This window comes from Onychomys torridus, chromosome 6 (genome assembly GCF_903995425.1).
Source record: "Onychomys torridus chromosome 6, mOncTor1.1, whole genome shotgun sequence".
In the NCBI taxonomy this organism is placed as follows: Eukaryota; Metazoa; Chordata; class Mammalia; order Rodentia; family Cricetidae; genus Onychomys; species Onychomys torridus.
In genome coordinates, this window is record NC_050448.1 from 106950630 (window position 1) to 106963501 (window position 12872).

At 46.7% G+C, this 12872-nt stretch overlaps 1 protein-coding gene across 1 annotated transcript in view; it reads left to right on the top strand.

Annotated features, from left to right (window-relative positions):
- Window positions 1-12872, top strand: part of Papss1 (3'-phosphoadenosine 5'-phosphosulfate synthase 1) — a 77979-nt gene that overhangs the window by 41247 nt on the left and 23860 nt on the right. Inside the window, exons 9-10 of the mRNA XM_036189713.1 lie at window positions 437-572; window positions 11670-11938. Of these exons, the coding sequence (XP_036045606.1) occupies window positions 437-572; window positions 11670-11938 (405 nt within the window). The remainder of the gene's footprint in view (window positions 1-436; window positions 573-11669; window positions 11939-12872) is intronic.

Genomic DNA, 12872 nt, shown 5'->3' on the forward strand with positions numbered 1-12872 from the left:
GTAGGGCAAGATGAGTGAGTGAGGGCAGATAAAATTTGAGGACATGTGCATGAATTTGGCAGTGAGCTTGGCAAAGCTTGACACACTTGATTGCCAGTGGTCATTAGTGTCGAAAATTTGAGATTGGAGGGCACACACGATGGCATACCCCTAGGTTACAAGTCATTCTCTTAGCCAACATCTAATAATAGTGGGGAGAATGCCTTTTTTTTAACTGAAAAAGTAATAATCATTCACTTAGGTTTTGATTGCTTTTCATAAATTCATTCAAACATTATATCACAATATTTCTTCAGCGTCTTTCATTCCAATGTTGTTCATAAGCCTAGCTTGGCCTTTAAGATGGAGACCAGCTCGCAGAAACTGCATTTAGCTCATCTGAGAGGAATGTTCCCGCTTCTATTGTAGCAAATCATTTCCTATTGCTTCCTGTTAGATGGTTATGGAACAAGGGGATTGGCTGATTGGAGGAGATCTTCAAGTCCTCGACCGAATTTACTGGAATGATGGTCTTGATCAGTATCGTCTTACTCCTACTGAGCTCAAGCAGAAGTTTAAAGATATGAATGCTGGTAAGATGTGGACCTACTCATCTAGTATGAGAAAGTTCCAGAAGCTTTTCCCAATACTATCTCAAATGTGCATAACAGGGTGATAACTAAAGGTGGAATGATAAAGAAGAGCGGCAATCAGGCCAGGCCTCTAGTTTTTTTGTATTTTGCTAGAATTTGATCTAACAGATTGCATATGGTATGGAAGATGGATGTTAATAGCAAATTCTTTGTTGTAAAACTCACATGTTAAAGCTGAGTAGAACTATATAGGAGAATTTATGTGAACTGTCCCCTCATACCAGTGGTACCTCATGGGACAAATGATGGAGCAATGTCACCTTACCGTGGCTCGTCAACCAACCCTTGTATGTCTTTGTCTGCTGGTTTCACAAGTTTACACGAGAAGGGGTTTATGGGTAAGGAAGACATTAAGCAGCAACAGGACGAAGTTGCTTCAACAGCAGTCCTACAGTGCTGTCTTCAGTTTGGGGTCGGGATGAAGTGGATCAGTGTGTTCAGAAAGGCCGGGATGCTCTTCTTTGCAGCCTTACACTCCCGAGTGCTCCAGGACAGGCTCTTCTCACCAAGTGTGATCCAAGGGTGTTGGTGAGTGATGTGCTGCCGTGTGCACCAGAGGGTTTTCCCGTGCCCAGAAATGGAAGGTGCTTTGGTGAAAAGAGTGTTCTTTCCCTGTAGACTTGGCCAGACTGTTAAGAGGCTTAAGTGTTCTGCCATCGTTACTGTCGTCTGTGTTAGCCTCGCAGCAGAGGGCAGAGCCCTAAGCCTCAGTGCCGCTCCTTAATGTTTCTGTGTGGAAATCTGGATGTGGCCTGGAAGGGGCAGGTGAATGTGGGTATGAATAATGTGGGGTGAATAATGGAAGATAGCTGACCACTCACTGTACTTCAGAGCCTTCAGCCTCTGTCCCAGGTGTGATGGAGTGTGGGGACAGGACAGCTCACATGACCCCAGCAGTCATCTTGGCTTCAGCTTGTCTAGAGTCCTGAGTATAGATAGTGTCCTGCTTTACCATTTGGGAGTTTCATATCTTGTTTTCCTCTGTAGGGCTCATTGACAGCTGATGAGGACACTTATGGAACCTAATGCATATTTATTTGAAACAGGGTTGTAGTTGGAGAGCTTCTCTCCAGGTCCCACTAAGCCCCAGCAGTCCAGTAGCCCACTTATAAAATAAACACACAGACATTTATATTATTTAAACTGCTTGGCCATTAGCTCAGGCCTGCCATTGTCTAGCTCTACTCTTATATTTAGCCCATTTCTATTAATCTATACTTTGCCACGTGGCTGGTGGCTTACCAGTACCTTGTATCTTTCTTGTCATGGCAGCGGCTGGTGGTGTCTCCCTCCCCAGCCTTTCACTTCCCATAATTCTCCTCCTCCTTGTCCCACCTACCCTATCCTTCCTGCCTGGCTACTGGCCAATCAGCGCTTTATTTATTTTAACCAATCAGAGCAACACATTTGACATACAGAACATCCCACAACACAGGGTCTCACAGTGACTCTGGCTGGCCTGGAACTCACTATGCAGACCAGGGTGATCTCAAATTCACAGAGATTTGCCTGCCTCTGCCTCCTGAGTGCCACCATGACCGCCATAGGGGTTTATTTTAAAAATCGAAATGAGAGCAGATGAGTAACGCACTGTGCACAGCATCGGGCACACAGTAAGAGTAAGTTTCCTGGTTTCTGTGTGTGAGCTGAAGCTAGTCTGCCTGTATTGGCATGAAGGTTAGAGAAGGGATATCTGTCTGCTCCTGAGCCTGCTGTAATTGGCTGGATTTGAAGTCATGTGGCCATAGGTAGTGTAGACATAGAGGCTTCTGCTGGGCCACACACTGCAGTGCTCAGTGGCTTCTGCTCAGCCTGCCTCACTCATTGTTCATTCACATTTCCTGCTTGGCTCCTTTAATTGCAGGGTAGGACCCCTCTTTGTCTTCTGAACTTCTCTGTGAATTTGAAGCAGATACTTGGTGTATTAATCAGGGTTCTCTAGAGAAATCGAACTCAGAATGAATCTATCATCTGTCTGTCTGTCTGTTTATCTATCTGTCTGTCTGTCTGCCTGCCTGCCTACCTACCTGCCTACCTACCTACCTATCTAAAGGGGATTCATTTAGAATGGCTTATGGATTGTAGTCCAGCTAGTCTGACAATGGAAGGTCCAAGAATCCAGTAGTTGTTCAGTCCATGGGGGTTTTAGTTAATTCTAGATGTAACCAGGTTGACAAACAAGAATACCCATCACCCTGGGTTTAACATCCAGTGATTTCTGAGCGCTGCATACAATGGCAGGCTGAGTACAGCTTCATCTGCTTTCAAACACACTCTGGCTCGTTTGACAAGTGAGTAATGATTGCATCAGGCAGTAGTGGCATGTGATTCTCTTATCAGTATGAGATTTAGGGACCCCGTGAAGGTTGCTTCTGTCCATTGTCCTGTAAAGGAGAGAGACACAACTTCCAGGAAAAAAAAAGTCCTTCTTGACAAGAAACTGTATACCAATGTAGAAAGAAACCTTTTGCCTGTCCGTGTGCCCGCTCTGGGCTCTGTAAGCGAGGATGAGTATTTGGAGCTCTTGCAGCCATTCTGTGTTCATGAGGATCCCAAACGTGTTCTGTCTTGAGTCTCCCTCATTCATCTCCAGATGTCGTGTTTAAAGAGATACTACCTATTTAAATTCTTGAAGACACTTCTGGTTGGGTCTTTTATTTATAATCAGCAATAATAGATAGTTCATTCCCTCCCTCCCTCCCTCCCTCCCTCCCTCCCTCTGGTGGTGAACAGAAACACATTTAGGACTTGTTGAGACCACCTTAGTTTGTTTTTGCCAAAATCTGAATTTATATCTTGAATCGATGTTAGTCAGTTATTGACTCTGTTGAGACATCTTATCATGGAATTATTGTTCATAATTAGAGACTTTACTATTCCATCTGTTTTGTGCTCTTTGTGAGCCAAACATTTTAAGTCATTTAGGGAGCTTGTTGCATAATGAGTGATTGTGACTTTGTTTAAAGTAGCTGCGAGCCAGTTATTAGCCTTGCATCAGACAACAAAGGTTTGTGGTGTTGTTTTGTTTACTTTTCCATTTTAGACCAAGGCAAATAAGCAACAGACCCAGGGAGTTTACTTTGTAGTCCTTGTCTACTCATTAGGAGGCCAGTGACAACCGGTCTACTGATGTGTTCAAGAGAGAGACAGCAGGAACAGTCACCCATTCTTGTCTCTGGTGTGTGTTCATGCCTCTGTTGCTTCTCTCCACCTCATCTGAGTGTTTACCTGATATAGATTCTTGTCGTGGGAACATGGATGTAACAGCTCAGCTGTTGGAGTCCCGTCTGTAACTGGAAGGGCTGAGATGTCCCTGTTGCCTGCATTGCTAAGTAGAAGGTGAGCCATTGACTAGTGGAGGGTCTTGGTATCCAGGTGATTGACTGATAGGGTAGAGAGAAAGAAAGGTTCACTGAGCCAGCTCGTACTTACTCTACACAGACTGTTGGTGCCCTGCTGCTTACTGAGGGAAAAATTCACATCCTTTCTTTTAGACTAGCAAGGTGCTGTACAGTACTGAGTCCGTCTGTGAGGGCTTTTGTTGCATTGTTGAATTACAGACCATTTAAAAGAATGAGTGGAGAGGTTAGGACATTCTAGGCAAAGTTGGGGGCCACAGAGGAGGTTGGTGAGCCAGTGGAGTTAGTGTGTTTTCTTATGGCAAAAGCAGTGAGCTAGAGATGCTGCGACCAGAAACCAGCTGAGGGAATCCCTGTGTGGCAGGTTCTAGCTGCAGGCAGAAGCTCCCTTGGATGGAGTCTAAAGTTAACCAAGTGAGTATGGAAGAAGGGATGGGTGCAGTTGTGGGACCCACAGTAGTGCTGGGGGTCGAACTGGCAACATCAGGTAGGGGCAGGAAGCAATGCCTTGTCCATCCTCCCTCCCTCCCTCCTTCCTGTTTTCTGAGATGGTCTCACTCTATAGCTAGGCTGGCTTTGAAATGGTATTCTTCTGCCTCAGCCTCCTGAGCACTGGGATTCCAGATGGGAGCCCTGTGCCCAACAGGGATTTGTGTTCTGATGCCAGGTAGGGGGCAGTGCTGTAAGATGGTGGTGCTGTGGGGAGACACTGTGAGATGCTGTGTGGGGTGCTCTGTGGGGAGGTGTAAAGATCAAAGTTCTGTGAGGAGTTACTATGGGCATGGTGCTCTGGCCTTGGCTGTAAGGTGGCCCTGTGCGGAGGTCCAGGGAGGGGGTGCTGTGGGCATGGTGTGGAGGTTGGCAAAGCTTCTCCAGATATTTCTCCCTGTATCCTCTGGTTGCCTGCTGGAGCCTTCCATCCTTGACTCAGGAGCTCGGTACCTGTCCCCAGTAAGCCCTGGAGGGACCCTGTGTACCCTGGCCAGACAGGCAGGGGCAGGTGTGGAGAGCAGCCAATGAGCGAGCTACCTTGCCAACATCTTGAGAATGGCGGTTTGTTGTCCCAATGCTTTGGGCCGTGAGAGTACCAGCTTGTGAAAAATGCTGATTAATATGTGTGCATTTACCCAGGCACCCCAGTACTGTTTTATTGATTCCTCCCTAGTTTTCTGCTTGCCCAGTGTAAGTCAGAAAAGACTAGTAATTTATGAGGGTTCCAATGGCAGAGGGATGCTCGTTCAGTCTTTCCGTGAAGACCCTCTTCAGGAGCCCCGACTCCGGCATGACCCGGCTGCTGTGGACTCCTGTCTTGTTGGGCTGCCACACTGGTTTAGGGAAAACAGGCACTGCCCATTCTTTGAGTGTGGGGATGGTTAAAGTGGCAGTTAGCAGCCTTTTTGGGGGGGGGGGGGGGGGAAGGGATTACTTAGTTACTTCTGTGGGTGGGACACTTACCGGAAAGAGAAGAACAAGCAGAGGCTATATCTCTGGGTCCCAGTGGGAGCTGGGCGTAAAGCATCGTCCTGAGAAATCTGAGGAAGAATGGCTGATATTTGGGAACACTTTCTTGCTCATTACCTCATTTATTCACCCAGTCTGTCCGTCCGTCCTTCCTTCCTTCCTTCCGTCCTTCCTCCCTCCCTCCCTTCCTCCCTCCCTCCCTCCTCCCATTGTCTTTGGTCACTCCGCTTGCAGAGCCTGGTCCATCTAGCTCTTTGCACTAGGTCCTGGCAGTTCTTGCTGCCTGTGCCATTGGATGGGTCATTACATGACCTGTCCTACACACCTCCAGGGAGTTGTTGCTGGTTTTCCACCATCAGGAAATGCTGACAGCTGGCCTTTACTTCCCAAGTAGTGAAACCCATTTTGAAAGGACCTTCTACACGCTTGTTTCCCTTTTACTTGCTGGAAGGAAAGGGCTCCAACTCCACTTGCTTCTCACCATGTTGCCTCTTGGCCTGGTGGAGAAGAGTCCAGTGCATGGAAGGAGAGCTTGCCGCACTGAGCGGTCCCCTTACACAGACAGGTTTTCATAGGAGGGTGGGAAAGTGATGAGCAATAGACTGAGTGGGATTTGGGTGGAGACAGTAAGACCTAAAGTGGGAAGATAGAATGTGATAAGTACAGAGAGGCCGAGTTGGGAGGCCAGGCCATGGAGATATGGCTGAGACATCCCATAGTAATCGATACAGATGATGGTGGGGGTGATCGGGTCGTTCTTGAATGAGCATGTCCAAAGAGCTTCCCAGAGCCCAGCAGTGAACCCTGCTGCTCCAGGTTTACAGGGAGAAACAGGTGACTAAACCCAGATAGCCCAGCAGAGCCTGAAATTTCACCTTCGTTTGATTATGGTTGTGTAAAATATGTGCACACACAAAATACTAATTAGGAGACTAGGCAACAAACTCAAGTGTTAAAACCAAAGACAGCGATACTGAAATAGTCTGTTTACGGACAATTTCCCCTCAAGTTCTCTGCAGTGGTTCGTGCTTGTGGTTCATGCTTTTTCTTTTAAAGAGGAGTTAGGTAAAGAGGCAGGTGTTTAGGAGGCCAGTGCCCTGCTTAGCTGACCTGTAGGCTGGGAAGACATTGGGTAGATGCTCACGTAGAGACAGAAAGTAGGGGTGCCTTTGGGATTTGGCAAGAGGTTCATGTTCACTGTGTGGCAGAGCAGGAAGCAACTGGTTGGCTGGTGAATGCGGTCCAAGAGTCCCACGTGGAGGTGAAGAAATGAAGCCATGCTCTTTCCTCCATCATATCCTCTCCACGCTGTCGCCACCCTCCTCTACAAACAGAGTTCTAATCCTTCCCTCTGGACTGGAAAGAACTGGATTTCTTTTACCAAACATTGGCTCTTTCCTTCTCTGAATAAATTGCAGACTCCCGTGGGCCCAGGAGCCCCACTGTTGCCTTGGGGAGAGCTTGTCTGAACTGGAGTTTTCATCTGTTCAGACCTTCGCCTGCTGCACTGTCAGATTGTGAGGGAGAGCAGTCAGCACAGGCTCTGCTGACATGATGGGGGTCTGAGCACACGCATGGGAGGAAGGAGCGTTCTGGACTCAGGATTGGGTACTGCGCTCCAAAGCTAGGGAGAAGACTAGAGATGGGGGACGAGGCGGCAGAACTTGAATCTTGGATGATACTGGGTCCCTAAGAGGCAGATCTGGAGAGGTGATCTGAGCTTGGGATCAAGTTTTGATCAGTTAACAGAAATTGCAAGCCGGTACTACAGAGTCCAGCCTGGGACCCTTGGCGCTTGTGACCTCATCACAGTATGCAGGGTATATATAGTCTCTCAGGTGAGTTGGCCCTGGGGCCACATAGATTAAGGGAGGAGAGAAAGTGGAACAGTTGGCAGAGTTCTGGTTTATGTGGAAATGTGTTACGGCATTTTTATCTTTACTGTCTATCCCACTTCCTGTACTGTCCTGTGTCAAACCTGTGTAGCCTCACTGGGCTAATTCTCTACAGAATATCTCAGGCCATGTCTTTGTCCAGTCACAGCCCTTATTTGGTACCAACATCCTTTCTAAGGAACACTCAGAATATAATGTGATTGTCCTGTGCCAGGTTTTACATCCATCTGTATGTGTCCTCTATCTTTGACAAAATACGTGATTTTAAGTTCCCATCCCCTCTGGAAAGCAGGGACACTTTCCTCTTGGTTGGAATTTTATTTTACTTCTTCCTGACTTATTTGTAGGATGCTCCATCTGGCAGTTACAGTGTCTTACTAGATAGCCAGGCTGATAGGTCCAGGTGCTGCCCCTGGATGCTCTTGCACTGTGGCATTTGTGTTGAGTGGTTTCAGCAGAGCCCTGTGGCTTGCAAAGCCCTGAATGCTTCAAGGGCTTCTTAGGGGTCAAATTTGCTTTCATGTATGACCAGCAGCCTTAGAGTACACTTCGCAGAAGTGAGGGTTTTATAGCTGAATTTAAAAGCAGTTCTGCTTCGGATCCCCGCATGTGTCTTCTCTTTTCAAACATGTTGTCATGGGGAATTTAAAACATATGCGGAGATAACAGTGTAATGACTCCCCGTGCTTCTGACCCAGTTTCAACACTGCCTGATGGGTCATCCTCCTTTCGTCTGGGCCACACTTGCCCTCTCTGGATGCTCTCACTCGTTCTGAGTCAAGTCTCAGTTCTCATGTCATTTCTCCTAACTGTTCCCGTGTGTATCTCTTTAACAGGAAAGGCTTCTGAAGCGTAACCATGGTATCGCTGTTTCACCCCGAGAAACAGCAGCCTGAAAACTCAAATGTTTAGTGTCCACACTTGTAGTGTTTTCATTAAAAGAAGGAAAAGAGAAGGGACTAATTTTTTAGTTCATTTGAAACATAGTAAGCTCCACAGATCGTGATGGGTTGACTTCTCTCCTGTCTTAGTTTTCTACTTTGCTTTTTAATTTTAAACTAATAAAAAAGTTACAGAACTATTTCCAAGGCTAAAATGTCTTTATATATTTAACCCAGATTCCACAGTTATTAACATCCTGCTGTTGTTGTTTGTCCATTGTCTTCGTCTTCAGACCAAAGCCCTCATGGCTCCTAGAAGTGGGGACAGTCTTTTGCCGGCCTGCATCATGTTCCTCTCAGGAGGGTACCACTGATGCAGTACTCCTGGGGCTGCATTGCCTTCCCAGTCATGCGGTTGTCCTTCCTAATGGGGTCCTTAAAAGTGATTGGTCATTTTATTTTCTGTGTGTGTGTATTTTGCTGCATGTATGCAAGAGTACCAGGTGTGTGCCTGGTGGTGCCTGTGGAGCCTAGGGGAAGGCCTGGATCCCCTAGAACTGGAGTTAAGTGTGGTTGTGAGCTGCCTTGTGGATGCTGGGAATTGCACCCTGGTTCTTTGCTTTTTAACCACAGAGCCATCTCTCCAGTTAACCCCCCCTCCCCGGGGGGGGTGGGGTGGGTTCCTTTATTACTGTGATAGATAATGCCAGCAGTTCTTTGTCTGACTTCCTGTCCCTTCCGGTGCAGAATCCAGGGTAGGTGTCTTTAGTTTCCTCGAGTTCTATTTTATTGTCACTGAGATGTTGAGGATCTCCTATGTCTGTATGTATGTCCTGATTCCACAAGGTTAAAGCAGTGATTGGCCTGTGTGCCTCCTCCCTGTGAAAGCCAGACAGTGCTATGTGCTCATATACTTCCGTCAAGACTGTTCTGTGCTTTGTATCTAATGTCACATCACGTAAATTTTCTGGCTAGAAAAAGCCCTGTTGGTGTTTGAAAGGTAATTTGAGAATGCCTAAAGATAATGGTAATATTCTAAATACTGAATACTAAGGGACATGATAAAACAGAAACACCCAGATGCTAGTCATTTGTAAGTTTTCTGTACTTCTGTACTTCAGAGGGGTCAGAATTGACAGCAGATTGAAGATGATGTCCACTGTGAAAGGAGGGATTGGAGAGGTGGTTCTGAAGAGAGTTGTACTGCCCTTGAAAATGACTTGCGTTCGGTTCCCAGTGCCCATGTCAGGGAGTTCACAACTGCCTGTAACTTCCGCTCTGAGGAGAGCCAGCACCTCTGGTCTCTGAGAACATCTGCATTCACATGCATCCCCCCCACAGACACACATGAACGTACATAAATCAGAATAATAAGAGTGAATCATTTATTACTTTTAGTAAAAGTAAAAATAAATAAAAGTAAACAAATTCTAAGAGAGTCTCTGAGTCAAGTCATCATGGTAGGGTGATGTGGCAGGTGTTCAGAGAACACTTAAACACAGAGCTCCTGTGCCAGATGGTTCTTCTGTTCTGTGAAATTATTCTATATCCCAAGTAACTGGCTTCTGGCAGAGGTCTGCTGGTGCAGGCACAGAGGAATGAAACCAGGATTGTAAGCACACAATGGCTCATCAGTTCAGTTGGCCTTGTAGCTTTCACCATTTGAATTCTAGCCACGGTCCTCATGAGAGATACTGTTGCTGCTGCATCGCAGTCCAGACCTCAGATGACAACATCGTGGCTTTGTTCTCAATCAGAGTCATCGGCGTGAATGTGGGCAGCAAATGACAAGTGAAGCCGTAACTCTCTTCACACCACGTCTCTTCTTGATAAAGCCCTGGGAATGACCTGAGTGTGCTTACCTGCTCGAGTCTTTGGGTCTTTGGAGGATTTGACTGAGGAGTGTCACTGACACACTGACCACGAATTTGTATTTGCTGTGAGTTCCTGACTCTCAGGACTGGAAAGAAAGCCTGACAGTTGCACACAGGTGTAACACGAATTGCTAAACAGTCTTATTAATAAAAAACCCAGAGCCAGATATTGGGGTAAAAGTGGAAAGATCAGAGAGGCAGAGCAGCAAGCCACTAGTTCTTACCCCTATGAAATTCTCTGCAGTAAGAGAGTGAGCTCCTCTCTCCACCCAGCTCTATCACTTCCCGTCTGTCTGTACAGACCTCCAGACCTCTGTGGTTAACTTGTGGCTTGTTAGAGCACAAATAAAACATCACCGCACACGGGAGTAACTGCTATGCCTGTGGCTCCCGTGTCACACTTCTCAGGTGAACAAGGACTGCTAACACTGACTGGTCGCAGTGGGTGTCACCAGTCCATGGCTCTGAGCTTGCGTGTTTGATACTTGTCACTGTAGACGTAACCATCTTGTTAAATAAGAAACACAGATCCAATTGCAGAGTTAAAAGCCACGAGGTCAGAGCAAGAGCTGAGAGCTGAAAACCTTATCCTTCACTGCTTCTGATTTGTAACCTGCCTGTCCTTGATCTCGCTCTGTAGACCAGGCTGGCCTCAAACTCACAAAGATCCGCTTGCCTCTCTTGTCAACACATTCAATGGCTTCCCACTGGCCAAACAGTTTAACACACTCAAGGAACATGTTAAACTTCTTCCTGTGTGGATCTTTGCATGTGCCATTCCCTCTGCCCGGTACATTCTTCCTATACTTAGAACTCAACCCCAGTGTTTACACTTTTGCAAGACAGCTTCCCTGACAATGATATCTAAAATAACTCTTACTTGCTTTCTCAATTTCTGTGGGTTTTGGTGTCAATATCTACCTTCCAAACTCAGGCTATCTACAACATTTCAATAACTATGAGAGGCCATCCTTTAGGTAACAGAGTAGGCAAAGGAATTCCAGATTGCAGAGAGCCCATTGGCTGAATTACTTTGTTAATTGCTCTAAGGTCTGTTACCATTCTCTATTTACCAGATTTCTTTTTAATAACAAATACAGGAGAATTCCAAGGGCTAGTAGATTCTTCAATGTGCTGAGCATTTATCTGTTCTTCTACCAGCTCTTCTAAAGCCTGGAGTTTCTCTGTGTGTTCAAGGATACAGCCAGCATGGCAGACACACACCTTTAATCTCAATACCAACCATAGAAGACCTGGAGGTCTGCACAGACAGGCAGTGATGAGGAGGTCATGTGGCTGGGTTTACAACCAATGAGAAAGCAGAACAGAAAGTCTATAAAAAGAAAAAACAGACAGAAGTAGCTCTTTTGCGGAGAGGAAAGACAGCAGAAGCAGTGAAGGGTAAGGTTTTCAGCTCTGACCTCGCGGCTTTTAACTCTGCAATTGGATCTATGTTTCTTATTTAACAAGACGGTTACGTCTACATGTCACCACCAGCTGGGAAAGAATGGTTTGTCCCATGCAGGGTGATGCTGGGAAGTCCTAACTCTGGAAATTCTCTTTTCAGATGCTGTCTTTGCATTTCAGTTGCGCAACCCAGTGCACAACGGACATGCTCTGTTGATGCAGGACACCCACAGGCAGCTGCTGGAGAGAGGCTACCGGCGCCCTGTCCTGCTCCTCCATCCTCTCGGTGGCTGGACAAAGGATGATGACGTCCCTTTGATGTGGCGTATGAAGCAGCATGCTGCAGTGCTGGAGGAGGGTGTCCTGAACCCCGAAACAACAGTGGTGGCCATCTTTCCCTCTCCTATGATGTATGCTGGGCCAACCGAGGTAGGCTGCTCTTAGGATAGCAGTGCAGTGCTAAAGGCACTCTTGTGAACACTGTGGCATCACCAACTGACCTGCGGACCGGTCCCCGATGGCTGGGTGTGTTCCAAACATTCAGCACAGCTGAGTACTCTCCTGCCCTTGGGAGTGTCCTCTAGCTGCTGCACCCTGTGGGCATCCAATTGTTGGGAAGGTTGGGGAGGTTTCTTTGGCTCTCTTTGTAGTTCTTGTCCAAACTGTGAAGAAGCTAGAACAGTATAGCAGCACATAGTTGTTTCGTATCCAGCAGCCATGGTCCAGACACAGAACACAGATTTTGTTCTTTCCATGGAGTCCCAGAGCGGAGGACAGATGCAGTGTGCCTTTTGCTTTTTCTAGTGTATCAGCCAGCTGTTTTCACTGTAACAAATACCTGAGCTGATCAGCTTATAAAGAGACAAGGTTTATCTGGCTCATGATGTGAGTGCTTCATTACGTAACTGGTTGGTGTTGCTTTTGGGCTTGTGGTAAAATGGCACATCACGGTGGGAGTGAATGGCCGAATGGAGTGTTTGCACCGTGGCCGACAGTGAAGGAAAGAGGAAGGGCAGGTGTCCACTGTTTGTGTCCAGGATAGGACCCTATGACTTACCTTTAGTCCCTTCTCTTAGAGTCTCACCGTCTCCCAGTAGTTCCAACTAGATACAAAGCTTCCAGTACATGTGCATTAGAATAACTTTGATTGATTGTTTCGTCCCTGGCCCATCTGAGTGTGAAATGCATTCAGTGTTTTAGGGAAGTGTCCAGCAAGACATTAATTTTTTAAAAAAGTTTATTTTTAACTCTGTATCTGTGTGTGTCTGTGTGAGGTTATGTGTGTGCACTTGAGTACAGGTGTCTGTGGAGGAGGTCGGTGGCATTGCATCTCCAGGAGCTGGGATTATAGGCAGTAGTCAGC